At 38.1% G+C, this 19,827-nt stretch overlaps 1 protein-coding gene across 1 annotated transcript in view; it reads right to left on the minus strand.

Annotated features, from left to right (window-relative positions):
- The window catches only part of BCKDHB (branched chain keto acid dehydrogenase E1 subunit beta), a 116,686-nt gene that overhangs the window by 75,329 nt on the left and 21,530 nt on the right, over window positions 1-19,827 (minus strand). Inside the window, exons 4-8 of the mRNA XM_082047859.1 lie at window positions 19,671-19,804; window positions 18,876-19,031; window positions 13,745-13,853; window positions 5,073-5,170; window positions 836-946 (exon numbers count right to left, since the gene is read on the minus strand). Of these exons, the coding sequence (XP_081903985.1) occupies window positions 836-946; window positions 5,073-5,170; window positions 13,745-13,853; window positions 18,876-19,031; window positions 19,671-19,804 (608 nt within the window). The remainder of the gene's footprint in view (window positions 1-835; window positions 947-5,072; window positions 5,171-13,744; window positions 13,854-18,875; window positions 19,032-19,670; window positions 19,805-19,827) is intronic.

A 19,827-nucleotide genomic window follows, 5' to 3' on the forward strand; every position in this document is an offset into this window, starting at 1 on the left:
ACAGCGTTTCAGTGGAGGTCCAATCCAATGAAACAGACTTAACTGCTCTTTCAAAGAGATGCTTTGTTTTCATTGAATGACAGCTCAACTCTTTAAAGAAAAAATATCTACCAAAGAGAATAATTTTGTCTGGAAGAGACTGTAAAGGATTTATTACTACCCAAATTTCTCTTCATATTGATGACAACTCAAGACATTTCATTTTTAAAAGACAGAAAGTATGGCCAAGTAATAAGAAATACACTGCAAACAAACACTGAAAACACTTGAACTGAGAAGCTCAAACTTACACAAAGCAACATATAGCTATGCATGTAAGTACAGAGCTTGCTACACATCCACAACCAGAAACTAGGATACGGCCAATAGCAGACACCCAACATGGGTCTCTCCTCCCAGAGTTTGTTCCATCCAGGCCCGCTGGCAGTACCTCAGACAAACGCAACATTAAAATTCACATTGTGGAGAAATACAAGCTTTGCCATAGAGCAGCAGACCAATGGCCCATCTTTCCCTTTATCACATTTTATCTGTTTATACTTTACCTGACCAAGAGCAAATCCTTTACTGAGCAACTAGAGAATGACAAAACACTTGTCTATAGGATTAAGATACTCCAGATACCTGTATATAGTCAGATAAGGAGGTGTGCCTGATCTCCCCTATTTAAACATCTGTAGAGCTGCAGATCTGATACCATATTGCCTTAAATTAGAAATTGCAGGCAGAGAAGGTACTTGATGGAATCACACACCTTTTTCAAGCTGACAGCTCTTCTCAGCCCTATGGTTATCTGTTTGTTGTGGTTTTAAATTAACAAGCATCATTTCCTTACCTTACAAACAGTCTCTGTATCCCAGGGTAAGATGGTCCTCAGATCAATCACTTCACAGGACACACCAAGCTTTTCTTGAGCCATTGATGCCACCTCTTTGATCACATGTACCTGAAAAAGCAACATATTATCACTAAGTAAACACTTAATTTCTTTTTACGATGTACTAAATTACATATACTGAATACAAGCAGCGATTTTTTACCTGCATGTTTAGCAGAAACTTTTTTATTCAGTAATCTAATAAGCATTTATTACTCAGTTCATTCTTCTCATTTACTACTTACATTATGCCTAGTATTTCAGCACCATTTCAAAAACTAACTTCAATGAACTCTCGCTAAAAAAAAACCCTGTTGCTTTCTAGAGAAGTATCTTTGTGTGAACAGTATCAGGGTACACTATTTTATATTTGTAGTCAGTTTGGGGATTAGGATAGGGTTTTTGTATCTTGACGTAGCAGTCACACAATTCTGCAAGAAGCATCACAAACTTTCAAAAACAGCCCTAGTAACTACACTTACTGCAATTCACTGGAAGTACAATAGATTAGCAAGTAATCATCTCCAAGCATTATCTACTGAACAGTTAGGCGAGACAGTAAGTACCACATAAAAAAAACTTAACTGTAAACATGAAGTCCTGACCCCCATAATCAAAGCATATTGGGAATAATAAGACAATGTGACCATTCACTGGTCTTCCAACATAGTTCAATACTAACACTATAAATGTTGCATTATCTGATTATTATAATTAACATTTTACTAAAACAAAAAAAGTATTCCCCTCTAGCAAGAGGCTTGTACTGAATTAGAATACATGCTATTCACTATCCACCAGTCAAGGAATGAATTTAGCAGCATAAGTTTGTTGAAGTAGATGTAAAAAAATCCACATCTATTAGCATCCTTTTCATAATGTATGTTATGATATGAACTGAGAAGAAAGCAACACTACATAGATTCAAAGTTGTATCTTGACACTTTAAGCAAAATGTATTGTAAGCATTGGCTTCCCTAAAACAAACATTAGCAAGCAAATGCTACAACACAGAAAATAACTTCTGACTACAACTCAGATTATACTCCATAAATATATCAGCAATAATTATTTGCTCATGAGATGTGAGGGTAGAAAAGAATTTCTCAACATGATGTCAATAAATTCTGATGTTTTCCTTATTGTTAGAATGTTTCATAATACAGGTTTGGGCTGAGACAAGATAACCTCCATTGAGGAACTTCTAGGCACACGTAAGGGGTTGGAGGCCAAGGACCAACCCCAACAAGCAATTTAGATGAACATTAAATTTTATATAGCACAAAAATCTATGCTGAAACAAGATGCTTAAGGAATTAAACATGCATCTACATAATGCAAATATGAATAGCTAAACACCAAAGGGCTATTTTAAACGGTAAATAAACACAAGTATTGTAACAATAAAAAGAAAACATAGTTTGCAGTGGTTTCGTGTAAACTTCTAATACATCTGTGGTTGTAATACAAGGGTTTGAGAGTTTTCAACACAACACACAGGATGGATGTTTTTGCCATTTCTCTGATGTGTAAGTGACAATGTTTATTGAGTTCACGGAGAATAAGGATTAGTTAATGACCATAAAACACTGAGCACAACTGGAGATGAACTAAAAGCCTTTACCACCCTTCATTAGTATCACCCAGGAAATCAAGCGTCAGGCAACCCCACCAGGGCAGCAGCTGCCAGGCAACTACCCAACATCCAAAATCATACAAGAAGTAAACAGTGAGCACGTGCAACCACTCTGCCTATCGACAATAAACTCTGGACTGGTTGCACATTTATCAATTGAGTTCCAGGTTTATGTATGCAGCCTGCAAACGCCCTCAGCACAAACTCACTGAACATATTTGATCTGTAGAAGCCTGACGCATCCAGAACACGCTGGATTTACTGCATATGCACCAAGGATGTGTCCTCATGCTGTATCATACAGCCACACCTGTGGTTTGGGCAGCTCCTAAACTTGGATTAGGTCTGCACATCCCTCCTATTATTATTCACACCAAAAGATGCCTGTCTTAACACCTGGCCTACACTTTCCAAGCTCCAAAGTACACAGGTTTTTTGAAGGATATCACTCCAAGTCCTCTCTGCACTACTGCCTACTGGATAAACTCAGGATATTTTTAAATCTCCACAGCCAGCTATGAAGCCATTACTTTATTAAGTCAGTTTTGGGAAATATGATGGACACTGAGATTATTTAACAGAGCAAAAATTTGCACTTTCAAAAGTGAACAGAGAACTACAGAAACTGTTTTCTGCTGGGCAAACAAGTACAAGTAAAGATATTGAAGGAGTCTGTAATTTAATACCAGTGTAAAGTATCAGAGACTAGTAAGAATAACCACAGATATAAAGGAGATCAAATAGTCTGAGGATAATGAAACTATTGCAAAAAAGCACTGAAGATTACAGATTTCAAACAAAAAGAGAAAAAATAAAGGCACAAGCCCAGAGATCAATTCAATAGTCTTGTGATGAATGTTGTAAAACTTGTTCCTCTAAAAGCTTCTCAGATATAATCAGGCTGGGAAAATGGCAATTTTCTTAATTATAGGTTAAAGGCAACAAAAATATTTTTCTGGCAATTCCAAATTAGATTCAAATTTCTCTTCTATAATTCTTAAAAACAAACTTTTTTTTTTACCAGATTTTTCAATATTTGCACATCTTAATTTGGGATGGAGGGTTGTCCAGTCATATTCTTGAACAGCTTTGAAATATAACTGTTAGAATCAAAACTATATTGACCCCAATTAATACTAAATGTTCAGTGGATTTTAACCCTCTGTATACAGGGAATCCCAGATTGCACTTTAAATGATGCAGTAGAAATCTGTACTTTTCTTTCAGCATAGTACTTTGAACTCTCCTTTCCCATTGCCCAACCCAGTGTCACATCCCAGTGCCCCATTCTTAAATGTATCACTTTCATAACTATGGATAAAATATTAACTTCTTGCACCGGTACCTCTTCCACATTTCCAGAGTCAAGTCAGCCTCAACCAAAAATGAGTAAAATCTTATACAATAAAAAGCAGGTTTCATATAAACACTGGTAATCATTTCTTCAAGCATATAGTGGCCAGTATCTAGTGGAGTGCCTCAGGGGTCAGTACTGGGGCCAGTATTATTCAATATATTCATTAACGATTTAGACGAGGGAATAGAGTGTACTATCAGCAAGTTTGCTGATGACACGAAGCTGGGAGGAGTGGCTGACACGCCAGAAGGCTGTGCTGCCATCCAGCGGGACCTAGACAGGCTGGAGAGTTGGGCGGGGAATAACCTAATGAAATTTAACAAGGGAAAGTGCAGAGTCCTGCATCTGGGCAGGAACAACCCCAGGTTCCAGTGTAGGCTGGGAAATTACATATTAGAGAGCAGTGTAGGGGAAAGGGACCTGGGGGTCCTGGTGGACAGCAGGATGACCATGAGCCAGCACTGTGCCCTTGTGGCCAGGAAGGCCAATGGCATCCTGGGGTGTATTACAAGGGGGTGGTTAGTAGATCGAGAGAGGTCCTCCTTCCCCTCTACTCCACCCTGGTGAGACCACATCTGGAATATTGTGTCCAGTTCTGGGCCCCTCAGTTCAAGAAGGACAGGGAACTGCTGGAGAGGGTCCAGCGTAGGGCAACAAAGATGATTAAGGGAGTGGAGCACCTCCCTTATGAAGAAAGGCTGAGGGAGCTAGGTTTCTTTAGTTTGGAGGAGACTGAGGGGTGACCTTATTAATGTTTATAAATATATAAAGGGTGAGTGCCACGAGGATGGAGCCAGGCTCTTCTCGGTGGCAAACAATGACAGGACAAGGGGTAATGGGATCAAGCTGGAACACAAGAGGTTCCACTTAAATTTGAGAAAAAACTTCTTCTCAGTAAGGGTGATGGAGCACTGGAACAGGCTGCCCAGAGAGGTTGTGGAGTCTCCTTCTCTGGAGACATTCAAAACCCGCCTGGACATGTTCCTGTGCGACCTCACCTAGGCATTCCTGCTCCGGCAGGGGGATTGGACTAGATGATCTTTTGAGGTCCCTTCCAATCCCAAACATACTGTGATACTGGTGGAACACACACACAGTTTATTGTCTGGCACCTGAGCCTGAATGCAACACTATTCAAACAGCACCTAACCCTTAGCCCAGGCTCTGCTGTATGACAAGTAACTTGTAGGAACAGGACTGACCTGAGTGCCCCAAGCCACGAGTGTCACATCACTGCCCGTCTGCAGCACCTCAGCTTGAGATAGTGGAATGGTGTAGGGCTCCACCGGAACTTGTTCCACTGAATAAATAAAAAAAGGAAAAATAAGCATTACATTCCTTTACTATTGAATATTATCCCATAAAAATATACACTAAAAAGTTTCTTCAGTGTTAATGTCATCTAAAAGAATAGACAAAAATCACATTGAGTATTAGCCTTAATTTCAAAGGTTTAGCTGTAATTAAAAATATTTTAATTATACTGTTAAAAACACATTCAGTGTAGTGTTTAATTTATGTTATATACTACAGCAATAAGATATACATATACACATCAATGATAGTAATAAGTCCTGCTGTACTCCAAGTCAAAATATCAGCACCAGATTTGGAGACGGACACTGCTACAACTGAAAAAAAAAATCTCAAGAAACCACTGCATTTAATTCTAGTAAGCATCAACAGAGCCTTGAAACAATACTTCAATATTCAGACAAGAAGTAAAAGTTGTGCCCATGCCCTTCTGATATCTGTCAAGAATGGTGTCCCACACTTATGTCTAAATAGAGGGAAAAAGTTTTCAGAACCTACACAGGAAGTGTCAGCAAGAACTTGTGATTATAGTAGTTCTAAATTAGTCTAAATATTTTTGCTTTTAAAAAAGTTATCTATTCACAAAAAAATACATAACTAGATTAGACAAAAATTAAGCATGTTTCTTCTCAAGAAATTTAAGGTGGTTGCTCTGAACTTAAGACCCATTTACTAGTTTTCAGATGGAAACATGCTAGGTCAGTTGTACTAGTTGCACTCCAATGCACTATGCATTGACTGGTTTAGTGATTAAAACTGTGATAAAAGATACCCATACTTTAAAATTTAAAATAAATAATGTTTGGTCTAATGGTGAACTTGTCTATGCACTAGTAAGTCAAATAACACTCCTTAAAATAAATTCTAGCAATAAGTGGAAAAAAAAAAAAAATCTTACTCAACTCTTCCTAAATACACAAAACTGATTTGTAAAGAAGGTACTCTACTTTTTTGTTAACATATTTCATAGTTCATAAAACAGTTATTGAGTTCCTTCTGAAAAAAATTGCTTATTGATAAAGAATTCTACTGAGACACACAAGAAGGAGAAATGAAGCGTTTTCTGTTTTTGCTTTATTGATATGGCAGATCCAATACAAGTAAAATGACCTAAGGTTTTTTCCTGGCATACAAGTTATAAACATAACTTTGCAATAAATCAAGTAGCGAATATATATTTTTTTTAATTACAGTAGTTTGTTGTTTTTTGTTTTTTTTTTTTTGCCAGTAATGATATAAATACTATAAATTCACAGAATTACAGAATGGCTGAGATAGGGAGCAACCTTTGGAGATGACATTGTCCAAGCCCCCTGCTCCAAGGAAGGTCACCTAGAGCTGGTCATTCAGGGTCGTGTCCAGTCAGGTTTCATGTATGTCCATGGTCAGAGACACCACAACCGCTCTAGCCAACCTGTTCCTGTGTTTGGCCACCCTCACAGTAAAAATGTTTCTGCCTGTGCTTCTGTTAGAGATAACTCAGAGGAGACATACATATTAACTAAATCATTCTTCCTAAAAACAGAACAGGAGCTCTTTTTTCAGCATAATTCAAGACACAGGTCCAATCAATCATGGAAAAAAGAATAAAAACTGGATTTTAAACACAAGGTGCTTTTAAACATAGCACAAGATCAGATGTTGATAGTGAAGCAGCCCAGGCTTCTGCAGATTTGGCACAATGTAAAACCCTCAGGCAAAAGAAAGCAGAGATCCTGAAAGACAATGAAATCCACAGCTCTACTAATTGGCATTGCATAACTGTCCTTTTCAGGGGATTGTCATCTACGTGAAACCTGGAGAACAAGAACCTTATAAAGATGCCAGTGGAAACCCGGGCAACCAACATGAATGAGAAGGTTTTGTAGTGACACTGGAATGAACCAGAGGAAGAACAGGAAGGTGTACATGATATAAAAAGAGCTCTTTCTCTCTGCAATGGCTTTATCCACTTAGGGAAATTAAATACACTAGTACAAAAACTCCAGCTAAACCATTCTGCAACAAGATGCCCATTGGATGACCTCATCTAGAATTCCTGACACTTTTAAATGCAAAATTCAGCTTGTCAAAAATTTAGAGGGAAGTCCAGATTTAGCAGGATTTTATTCAAATGCCTTTGCGAAAACTCCTCCCTCCACTAACAATAATGAAAAGTAGCATATGAAATTACTCCATGCAAATTCTTCCGTTATAATTAACCAAATGAGGACAATAGTGTTTATACATAGCAGTTCGTTCATCTATTACTGAAGACATAAATAAAATATTTTAAAGCAAATATTTCAAATACACATTTCAAAGAAAAAATTAACCAGAAGTTGTAATTTTCAGAGGACAAGGGCCATCATAAGTTAATATTAACAGGCTGCACCATCTGTTGGTTTTTCTAAAAGAGCAACCTAAACAGCAGAAAGAAAACATGTGTTTTCTCATCTTACCTGTCTTGTCTCTATAACAACCACTGATGCAAGTCATATTTATTTCTACACCACCAATGTCATATATAGTACAATTAAATGAAACTGAAAAGGTCAAAAAACATCAGAGTAGGTTCTCCGCAAGATGTCTAAACCTGATAATGTCAAGGTGACTCATCTTCTCCTTTGATTCATTATGTGCTCTTGACACTGCACAGGCTGTTAACTACTTTTTATATATCAAAGCCTCCTTTTTCTTTTAAAATCGGGTATTTTCTTAGTGTCTCCGACATTCAGGGGGACATCACCATGGCACTTTCAATATCACTATAATCTCAAATTAACCAGCAACAGAATTTCTTCTCTATATGCCTACTTGTATATTTAACTGTCAACTTCTACCCAAAAAGGCTTACACTTCTTTGGTCCTTTCTAATTTTATATCAAACTAAAACACAAAAGTTCTGATGACCACTGTACGGTTATGTGGAAGGAGAGCTCTCTCCTGGTCCTTTAAGTATGTTCAGACAAGGATCTTCTCAATGCAAAAGGGGATAACAGGAAGACAGAGAAGCCATAAGGAGGAACACGCAGGGACATAAGCCTAACCAAGAAATTATGAGGGAGGCAGTCCCACTTATTGATAACAGTATGGGGAATGTAGGAGTGTTTCTTTCAGTAAGATTATCTGATGGAAGACGTCCCATGCAATGATAAAGAAAAAGAAGCTATATACAAAATATACAGAAACACATCTGAAGACAAATAGAGACAAAGACAAGAAACAAACCCGGTCAGGCACACCAAGTGAGGCCTATCAAGAAACTATGGGCAAAAGAGGACTTTGCAACTGATAAGCACACAAACTTCTTCTCATTGAGGGTAACAGAGCACTGGAACAGGCTGCCCAAGGGGGTTGTGGAGTCTCCTATTCTGGAGACATTCAAAACCTGCCTGGACACATTCCTGTGTAGCATCATCTAAGTGTTCCTGTTCCGGCAGGGGGATTAGACTAGATGATCTTTTGATGTCCCTTCCAATTCCTAGCATTCTGTGATTCTGTGAAACCTGAGGGCCCAGGGTGTTGGAGGGGGTGCATGAAACTACACCAGCTCATAAGGGGATGTGAAGGGGAAGGAGCTTGGGAGGAACAAGGTGGAGAACAGAAAGCGTTATAGAAGGGGCTTGGTACGCATGAAACAGGGACAGTCAGTGTGTTTGACTGAGCCCTGTGCCTCATCACAGTGGTCAGGCCCAGCTTCTTTTTAAGTTCCATCCTGTGCACGGGTGTGAGCTGCAAGAAGGACTAAGTGCCAGCTGCTGGTGAGACCAGCATGAGAAGACAAGACACTGGGCCAGCAACAGGGCTCAAACCAGGGTGCAGACACCCTGGGCCTGTGGTGTGAGCTACAAGAGCAAGTGGTGTCTCAGCCACCAGCTGCTGGGGTGGGAACAGCATGTGTCCCAAACACCAGCTACCAGCAGGGCCTGGAGTAAGGCAAGTGAGAAGCTGTTCTGTCTTCTAGGGGAACCACGTAGGGCTGCTAGACTGGCTGAGATCATCCACTGCAGAGGTGTGAAAGGAAAAGACCTGTCCAGGGGGAGAAACGCTGTCATTCCCCCTCCACATCCATATAACCAAGCTGGTGGTGGCCCTGTCCTGTCCACGCAAGTAAACAAAGAGTAAGGGTGAGCATTCCAAGGAGCCCAGGCACACTGAGGAACAGCAAGTCCTGCGAAACAAACTGCTGGAAAACAGGGGTGGCTGTGTAACAGAAACAGCCACAGCTGGACACTGCACTGCTGCAGAGTATGGGAAGAAGAAATCTGCAATTACTGCTACAACTCTACTATGCTAAGTATACTTTTCTGATCTAGTTACTGCCTCATGACATTTGTCTTACATACATTTATACCTATATAAACAGAAGTACATAGATAACATTAAACATACCTATACATAAACACATATCTGTATATAAGGGACTATTTCAAAGTGGTTGCACATCAGAGCTAATGCAGAATATTAAACTTATCAACTGTATTTCATTCAAGCAAAATAGAAAGTTCTCCTCTGTAACTTTTAAAACTTTATTAACAGATGGCCAGACAAGGTTTGAGATCTTAGCTTTAAGTCCACTCCCTCCTTTTGGTGTTGGTATTACTACAGCTCTTCGATATCTAAGGCGTTGAGATACTTTTTGAATCAAATGGAAAATGTTTTCAAACTGTTCTTGCAAAGCTGTTCTTCATTTTGGAAGTTGCCTTTTCTCCTCGATACACCACAGCATGAATGTTGCAAACTTAAGGCAATGCTGCTTTGATATCCACCCTTCTCCAAGGGATGACTAAAGTGAAGATTTAAGGCCAAATTTTATTACTGTACCTTGTATGAGCAAATGCATGTTTGAATAGCATATAGAAATGAATTTTCATGTTATCACATGGTTAGTTTTACCTCTCGTCTAAATAAGCATACAAGCAAATCTATGTTCATTTGGGGTGACATCCAGCTAAAATCATTATTCAAAAAAAAAAACCCACCACGATATCCATGTGATAGTCACACCAAAATATTTTGTGCTATAGTTCTGATTTTCCTTGAGGATCAGACTTTTGTTTCAAAACACTTCGAAAGATTCCTCTCTTTTTTTTTTTTTTTGCAATGCCTTCACTGTTATGAAAAAAATATGTGCTTGAATCTTGAGAAACCTGCCCTGTCATCCACCAAAAAACAAAGAAACAAACAAAAAAGCCCACCCACCCACAAAAAATACACACACACACACACACACACAGAGGGAACCTTGAAAGAAACTGGTGGATCTATATAGCTCCTTGGAGGTGTGCATCAGACGCAAAATCACAAGCTTGGTCCTGCATAAGAGTTTCCATAAAACAGCAATGACCTGGCACCCTGATTAACATTCTCAAAAAGCAACTTCAGGTTACATCCTAAGCCAGATATATTTTATCTTTCACCTCTAGCATTCAACAACTGATTTCAACCATGATTGCAACACTTGGAAGCAAAAGTGGAGGGCATAGTTTTTTCTTTGGTTGGAGTGTAGTGGGCAGGGGGGTTGTCTTGTTTTGTTTGTTTTAAACAAAGCATCACAAGCTTCAAACCCCATGAACAAGGAGAACAAGGACAGATACCCTATGTTTTAAAGACTATCCCATCTACAGCCTATTTTCAGCTGAAATTTCAAAGATACTAACAGCTCTGAACAAAATATCACAGATAGTTATTTAGAGGCCTCAAAAGGAGAAAAGAAACTCCATTAGAGGAGAATGATGAAGCTCAAATGCCTACATTAATTTTACAGATAGAAAATACTACTTTCCATTATCATCTTTGACACCTTAATTTTTCAATTAAGTACCTACACACCCACTGCAACATCAGTCATTAAGGTCTCTGCAACAAATATGTCTCTTCACCTGAAGTTAGAACAAAAGAATTAATGGTAGGGGCAATATAATTTCATTATTCAATGCCTTAGCCATCATCATGGAATAAAGAAAATGAGTTTTTGTCTGGAACAAGGAGGTCCCAAATCTTGGGTGGGGTTTTATACCATATTATACTAGTATTATCTCATCTTTCTCCTAAAAATATATCAAATTGGAAGTTTCTCGTAAAATGCAATAAATCCTCACACCGTGCTCCCCATACACCAAAAAAAACCCACCAGAGATAAATAAAGCAACAGAGGACATCTGACGCCATTTTGTCTCTTATTTTGGAATGCCTGCATGTTCCCAGCCTTAGGAAGACCATGTAGTATTCTGAGACACTAATAGAGACAAGAAATGCATACACAGTTCAAGCTTCCTGTGAAAGCAAATTTCTGAATCAGTACTATCTTCTTCTGCTAGAATCAACACATTCATATGGGATATTATAAAGATTTGCTCTACTCAAAACACAAGACAGTTGCATTTTCAAGATTATTCTTTCTACCATTTATCCTGTTCTTGTTTATCAGGCCTGTGTCTCATTGCTGCTGCCTCTGGACCCAAAAAACAACCGTAATGACCGTGGTCCATTTCAGAATTCACTAGGCCACTTCATTTATATGGTGGAATTGCAAAAAACCCTGACCAAGGCCAGCAGCATAAGAAGGAACTTTAAGAGATTAATTTTCTGGAAGTAATTCCCAGACAGTCTTCTTCCAGGACAAGCTGCCCGAATCCACAAAGGACAGCTAAACAGTTAAGAATAGGAACTAACAAAGCCAGAGGTAAAGGTTTTAAATTAAAAGAAATACTAAAACTCTTCCACATAATATTCTTGCTTTATAGTATAGAAATAATTAAAAGTCCACTCAAAGTTGTCTCAAAATGAAAGAAGTTAGCTGTCACAATCATCCTCATCACATGTTGACACAAATGTACTATAAATTTCAGCCTAGATCACTAACTGTTCTTAGAAATTTTAAGACAAATGTAGGTAATGGCTCTGAAAATCAGGCCATGGAATGTAGGAAGAAATCACAGTCTTTAAGAAACTACCAACATCATCTTGCAGCAACGCTGCAGTTATTTACTGACCAGCACTTAAACCACATTAACCACTATTTCATTATGACTTTACTCAAGATTTCAGTTGCAAGGCTGATTTATGTTCAATAGACAATCCAGAAATTCCTTTAAAAGTCATCTCCTCAAATATAGAGAGCTCCCTATATTCAAAGAAGCTGTGTGATATTGATGTGCAGCCCATCATTTCACTATGAAAGCAGGAATTTATTAACTCTACAGTCCATACTTGTGACTTACAAACATTGGGAGAGAAAAAAAAAAATGGTTGTTTTAAAGACACAGGTATAGTCAACTCCCATTTTTTTCCTTTGTTTAACAGGACTCTAAGACTCAAGTTCACTTTCAAAACTATTTCATCTAAATGAAGGGCCAGAAGTCTTTATTGCTAAATTTCAGTGAGGTCTCAAAACACACTGACCTTAAGGAATGCAACACCCTTTGGGTACATCACACCACACTAAAAATTAGAAATAGTTGCACTTAAAAAAATATATTGCTGGGTCTTTTTTGAAAACATGAAAGCAAATGAACAGTTTCCCCAGTAAATATCCTATTTGTTCCTGAGTTATTCTCCCTTTTTTGGTAGCTTTTATGTTTACTTTCTAAATCTTTCACTTGTTATTCTTCGGTTCTCTTCTCTAGAAAGAGGATAAATTTACTAAGAAAATGGATGCACTGATGGAAAAGTGCTGTTAAAAGGTCCAAAGTAAAATACAAACACTTTGTCCTTCATTCAACTTCAGCCCACACGCAAAGTCAACTTATAAACTGGATTGACAGATCCAAGCATAGTTGGTACATAAGGCTGTATGACAGAAACACTGAAGGTAAGTGATGGCTTGATTTCTGTTTTATCGGTTGCTCACTCAATCACTCTGCCTATCTCCACATGCAAGATTCATTTACGTCCATTATCTATTCTCAGTCCAGTTTCTCTAATCCAACAATTAACAAGCTAATTTTTTACAACCAACTATATCACTATCATCTTCACATTACTCTGTTCTTGTATGCTACTTATGATAGCTGTTGAAACTTCTTTGAACCAGAAAGTTCACTGTATCTAAAACAAATGAAAAAAGTAATGGCAATCAAACTTCCTTCCACATAAGGTTAAAATCTAAGGAGGCAGATTTTCAAGATTTTTTGAAACTAAGCACTTCAGAGAAATTTTAACTTTGGGAAAATGGTAATGTTCAAGTCTTTTGGAAAAATAAAAACTGATCTCAAAACTTAGTATCTAGAGTTATCAAAAAGAAAGCAGTTTAACTTCTGCCAAATATATATTGCAATTTGATAAAGGACAATTCCTCTTACTTCTGTTCTTTTTTTTTAACCCAAGACTGTACAAAGCATCCCATTTCCAAAGTTAACTGAGCATGAAGCAGATTGTAAATGTTCATTTATATGTGCAGCCAAATTTAGAGATCTTATTCTTACAGTTCCTCTAAAAACACAATCCCAAACATAACTGGAGACAAAACAAGTCAAGACTTCTGCTACAGTATTGGTTTTACTGTGACTATCAACATACATGGGGGGAAAAAAAAAAAATGTTGCTTTATTGAAAAATACAGCATATAAATATTTACCTGCAGCTCTGTAAAGTATTTTAGGTTCAAAGAATATGCAGGGATTTTTGTCCTCTATGCATGACAGAAGCAATCCTTTGGCCTGAAAAGGACTCCTTGGAATAACAATCTGTAAAAATATTTTTTTAATGGTTATTTAAACTGTAATTCTGCTACAAGGTTCCTCAATTAATATTAAAAAACAAGCAACAATTTGCTTCAAAAAAGCCTATGTACAGATTGAGCAGTTCTTGCAAAGTGAATTAACATCAGAGCTATGTTACTAACACACACTTCAAATATTGAATTTTGTTTTGTTCACTGATGAGCCTTGAATAGTTCCCTTCTACACCGTGTTTAAATACTAATGGCCTCCCCCCAATAATGTAGAACCAACATCTTAGCAGTAACATTCTGAGGTAGAAGAAGCAGAAGAAAGTCAGATTAAACAAATATATAGAATCACAGAATCACAGAATGTTAGGGATTGGAAGGGACCTCAAAAGATCATTTAGTCCAATCCCCCTGCCAGAGCAGGAACATCTAGATTAGGTTACACAGGAGGGCGTCCAGGTGGCTTTTGAACGTCTCCAGAGTAGGAGACTCCACAACCTCCATGGGCAGCCTGTTCCAGTGTTCTGTTACCCTCACTGAGAAGAAGTTTCTTCTCATATTTAAGTGGAACCTCCTGTGTTCCAGTTTGAAACCATTACTCCTTGTCCTATCATTGGTTGTCACCGAAAAGAGCCTGGCTCCATCCTCATGACACTCACCCTTCATATATTTGTAAACATTGATGAGGTCACCCCTCCATCTCCTCCAAGCTAAAGAGACCCAGCTCCCTCAGCCTTTCACAGTATCACAGTATGTTTGGGATTGGAAGGGACCTCAAAAGATCATCTAGTCCAATCCCCCTGCTGGAGCAGGAACGCCTAGGTGAGGTCGCACAGGAACATGTCCAGGCGGGTTTTGAATGTCTCCAGAGAAGGAGACTCCACAACCTCTCTGGGCAGCCTCTTCCAGTGCTCTGTCACCCTTACTGAGAAGAAGTTTTTTCTCAAATTTAAGTGGAACCTCTTGTGTTCCAGCTTGATCCCATTACCCCTTGTCCTATCATTGTTTGCCACTGAGAAGAGCCTGGCTCCATCCTCGTGGCACTCACCCTTTATATATTTATAAACATTAATAAGGTCACCCCTCAGTCTCCTCTTCTCCAAACTAAAGAGACCCAGCTCCCTCAGCCTTTCTTCATAAGGGAGGTGCTCCACTCCCTTAAGTGTATACATACACATATGTTCATTTAGTAAAATGCTGCAGATGTATGACAAAGAAATTCAGCTGAGTGATGCTCAGTTGCATGGATAAAGATTCGTCTAAGCAGGCCTGGAAGGAATTTGGTCTTAGTCCAGTAAGTTTTGAAAACTAAAAAATGAAAGAGCTACTTAAAGTTGACTCTCTTTACTTATCATAGAATATTTTCAGTTGGAAGAGACCCTCAGGATCATTGAGTCAACCATAACCTAACCTAACTCTAGCACTAAACCATGACCTTAAGAACCTCATCTAAACACCTTTTAAACACCTCCAGGGATGGTGACTCCACCACTTCCTGGGCAGCCTATTCCAATGCCTGACAACCCTTTCCATGAATAATTTTTTCCTAATATCCAATCTGAACCTCCCCTGGCACAACTTGAGGCCATTTCCTCTTGTCCTATCACTTGCTACTTGGGAGAAGAGACCAACACCCTCAGTGTTACAGCCTCCTTTCAGGTTGTTGTGGAGAGTGGTAAGGTCTGGTGGAAGCCTTAAATTTGTTCAATTTGGAAAAAAAAAAATACCTGAAATTATTATCAAGCAAAGAGAAAACTAAGTAAGGCCTCCAGATGTAATCTGAATACTTGGAATGTTGATTATTAACATAAAATTAACAAATTATCATAGTTTCAATGAAAACAGAACCCAAGAGCTCAATTTCCTCAAATTGGAAAGACCATCTAATTTACATCCCACAAATCTCAAAGAGCTGGTACATGCAGCATATAGTCTGCTAGCAAACATTTTTATAGCTGTGACATTAAAAGTGGCCCCCTCTGCCTGAAAACATCAGTTGTAGCACTTGTTTAAAGAAAAAAAAAACATGTAACTATGGACATGTTAACTTACTGCCTACAGGAGCTTCCAAGGCTTCAAATTATTTTTTGAGAGTAAGAACATTTAATTATATAAAAGTAACAGAAAAGAGTCAAAACAACCTAAATCTGCTATCATTTCAGCATGATAAGTGCTTCTTCTAAACAAGGTAGAAGCAGTCTATTAATATTTCAGCAAAGCATTTTGAAACAGACATGGGAAATTACCGAGCTGATGGATGTTATGAGTGCAGCTCCTCAGGGAACATTTTTAGGACAAACTTTATTTACCTTATTCATTTACAATGTTAAGTCAGACCATTGTAATGGAAGTTATTAAAAAGCTGAGAGTCACTATCATTACAGAGGATAATACCAAAGACAGCTGGTTCACATTGAGGACATGACCAACAAACGCAAAAGCAAATTGAACAATACATACTGAGAAGTCACACATTTAAGGACTACATTTTTGTTATAAATTTAGAACTCAGTAGTAGGAATTCAGATTTGAATTTATTATCTGCTCAAAGAATGACTAGCACACTATGCAGTACAGCCCTAAAAAAGCATAACAATATAGCCAAGGAGTGTTAGTGCTATTGAGAAAATCACTGCTAGAAACTCAGCTGGAAAGAAAATGAATGAAACAGGTGCCAAAAGAGCTTCAGAAATTGTTAACATCTCTTTGATAGTTTGATTTGTTTAGTCTAACAAAACAAAGACTAAACAGAAAACAATTGTTCTCTTAGTATATGAAAGGGAAGATGAAGGACAGATAAGTTAAATATGCAAGTCAGTCAGGAACAAATTTAGGCTGGAAATGAAAGCTTGTAGCCATGACAGCAAATATGCTGGAACAGTCTTACCAGGGAATGGAGAAAGTCAATATGGTAATTGTGCAAACCAGTTTATCCATCACAACAGACTTCTTCACAAGAGTAGACAAAAGATACAACCATCTAGCAATGTCCTGCTCGCCCCAACAAGCCTTGTCTGAAGCAATAATGACCACAGTCCTTCCCCTGAACACCCAAAGCTGTACAAACTCACTTTCACTTGGGAAGTCCAAACCTCACCTTTCACTTACAAAAAGCACCAAATGGAACTCTTAAATCAGGAACCTGCCACAGAGTTTAATAAGAGGGCAGTTTTGAAAACCACTCTGCCCCCCAAAGCTCAATCCTGCCCTTCCCAGTTTCTAATACATGGCCTTTCCTCCTGTAATTTGGAGAAAACATGCATATGGGCTTCTGCAAATGCATCTGAAATAGAAATTCCTCTACACTTCTGGATTCATATGTGCTACCAGGTGGGTTTGGGTTCATTCAAAAATAAAGACCTGCAACCTTGAAGATAAAACCTTAAGCATTATTAACGGCACTAATGAACAGCTTTGCAAAAAAATATTGAAGGAACAACATTGTTTTCACAAAGAATTTAATGTGCCCTTTACCTTCACTTGAGGTGACAGATGTTATTGGTAGCAACCTATTTTAGCACTTTACCCAAGGAAAAGTGAAAGAAAGTGAAAAAACAAGATCGATCAGAGATGAAAGAAATGAAATTAGCTGGAGTGATTAAATAAAATTCTGACTTGCTATCTTATGTAGAAGACTGAGGACAGTAGTACTAGGTTGCTATGAATTAGGAAGAGTTTTAATCACCAGAGTGGACCACTACATCTCAGCACTTGGTTCAGCATATAAAGATTTGAGACTAACCAACAAAACAAGCATAAATTAGCTAGACCTGGCATCTGTACCTTAATCATCGTTATCTTATGCTTCCATACAAAAATAAACTACTCCAGTTCTTAAACAAGCTCAAGAAACCAATTACTTGGCAAAAGACTTTGCAGATTACTTTTGTCTCTATCACGAAATATTTTCAAGTTCAGAATAGGAACACCTCAAAGATCATAAAGAACACCCACAGACAAAAATAAATTCCATTTCTCAAACATCATGTGAATAGCACACAATTTTTTTATTTAACTGAAGAGAAAAAAGTAGGAGAAATGATCATGGCCTCCCTGTAAATGAGTAATGTCTGAAGTTTTAGAACAACAAAATCATATAGAGACAATAGTTTAAACAACAGATAAACAATGAACATGTGTCTTCAGCATACAAATACTGGTTTTGTTTAAATATTCCACATCAATCAAGTCATGAGTCATTTCTCAATGGACAGGATGCCAGTTAAGCCAGAAATACAAGTCCATCAACAAAAAAATTACTCAGAAAAAATGGAGAGCTGGCAAATAGTGCTCTATTAATCTGAGATGATGAGATCCCACCCCTCCCTCTTCTCCAGGCAAGTTATCCATCTAAGCCTTAGGAACCTCAGCTTCAATGGATGGCACTGCATCACACAGAAAGCTTGCCTAAAGTTATAATTCAGAGAATCACAGAACAGTTGAGGTTGGCAGGGACCTCCAGATGTCCAGCACTCTGCTCAAGAAGACCTGTCTGCCCAGGCCCATGTGCAGACAACTTCTGAGTAAGTGCCTCCAAGGATGGAGACTCCACAACCTCCCCAGGTAACTTGTGCCAAGTGCTTCCTTATGTTCAGAACCTCTTGCATTTCAGTTTGTGCCTGTTGCCTGCCACTGTCATTCATATAAATGAATATGGTAATGCACTTAAACAGATGCAGAAAGAAAAAAAATAAATGTACTATTTATTAGTGTTAGTTTTCAGTTTCTGTACTATACTGGACACAGAACAGGTGTAAAATATGCTTTTAGAGGAAAAAACACACAAATTCAAAATGCTACATCTATTAAAGATTGCTTCAATAATGGCTAGAAATTCTCAAACATTTAACACAGTTTAACTTTTATAACTTGAAAAGTTATAAAAGCGTTTTTTATTAACACACTCAGATTATTTTTGTGGACTGACTCCTACTTTTCTTCCCCTGCCTGCACCCATACTCATTATTAGTCAAGTCCATTAAAAAACAAGCAAACAAACAAAAAAACATTAATCTTCCTAAAATAAGAGTTACTGTACCTTTATTCCTGGGCAGTGAGCAAAAAAAGCTTCGGGACTTTGAGAGTGATACAGCGCACCATGACCCACACAGCCCCATGGGGCTCTAATGGTGAGGTTTCCACAATTAAACAGATCTCCAGAGCGGTAACGATATTTTGCTGCTTCGTTAACAATCTGGGAAGATATATTTACAAAAGTAAAATTCAGCCCAATGCCTTTAGTTATGCATCATTAAACCTCTACAATATATTAGATGTAATTATATCATCTGCACAACGTATGGGATTCAGAGGACCAAAATGGAAGCAAAGGAATCCTGTCAGTGGAAAAAGAAACATTTTCCAAAGCAAATGGAACAATGATCTAGTGTGTTCAAGTCACATGCCCGGGCCTCAGGAGCAGCCATACAACCCAGTTGTTCCCCCATTCCCACACTGCCAATCAGTCCAGTTCAAATCTGTAGTTTGTCCTGTGGACACATGCTTGGCTGCAGCAGCACAGAAGTGAGAGATGGTGGTGGGAAGACACAGCTGAGGAATTTAAAGCTGCTGATGCCAACACAGCCACAAAATAAAAAATACAAACAAAGAGACATTTGCTTCCAATCACATCTTTAATTTCCGTTATTCAATGAGCCTTCAAACAGGCCTTAGTACCCTTCTGTTTACTTAAAACATGCATAAGTATTAGTAATACAGTTGTGGATATATTTACAAAAGTTACATATTCAAACAAAATATTAATGTTAACAGAAGATTATTTTAAACAGCCATAAGATTCCTTTTTACTTCTCTCAAATTTATTAGTACTAACCTGATCAAATGCTGGAAAAATGTAATCCGCAAACTGAATTTCTGCAATGGCTGTGGCGCCTGCAACAGCAATTCCAATACCAAAGCCAACAATTCCTTGTTCACACAATGGGGTGTTGAAAACTCTATCTTTACCTATAAAAAATAAATACGCCACA

Source organism: Streptopelia decaocto, assembly GCF_964273445.1.
Source record: "Streptopelia decaocto genome assembly, chromosome: 3".
Taxonomy (NCBI): Eukaryota; Metazoa; Chordata; class Aves; order Columbiformes; family Columbidae; genus Streptopelia; species Streptopelia decaocto.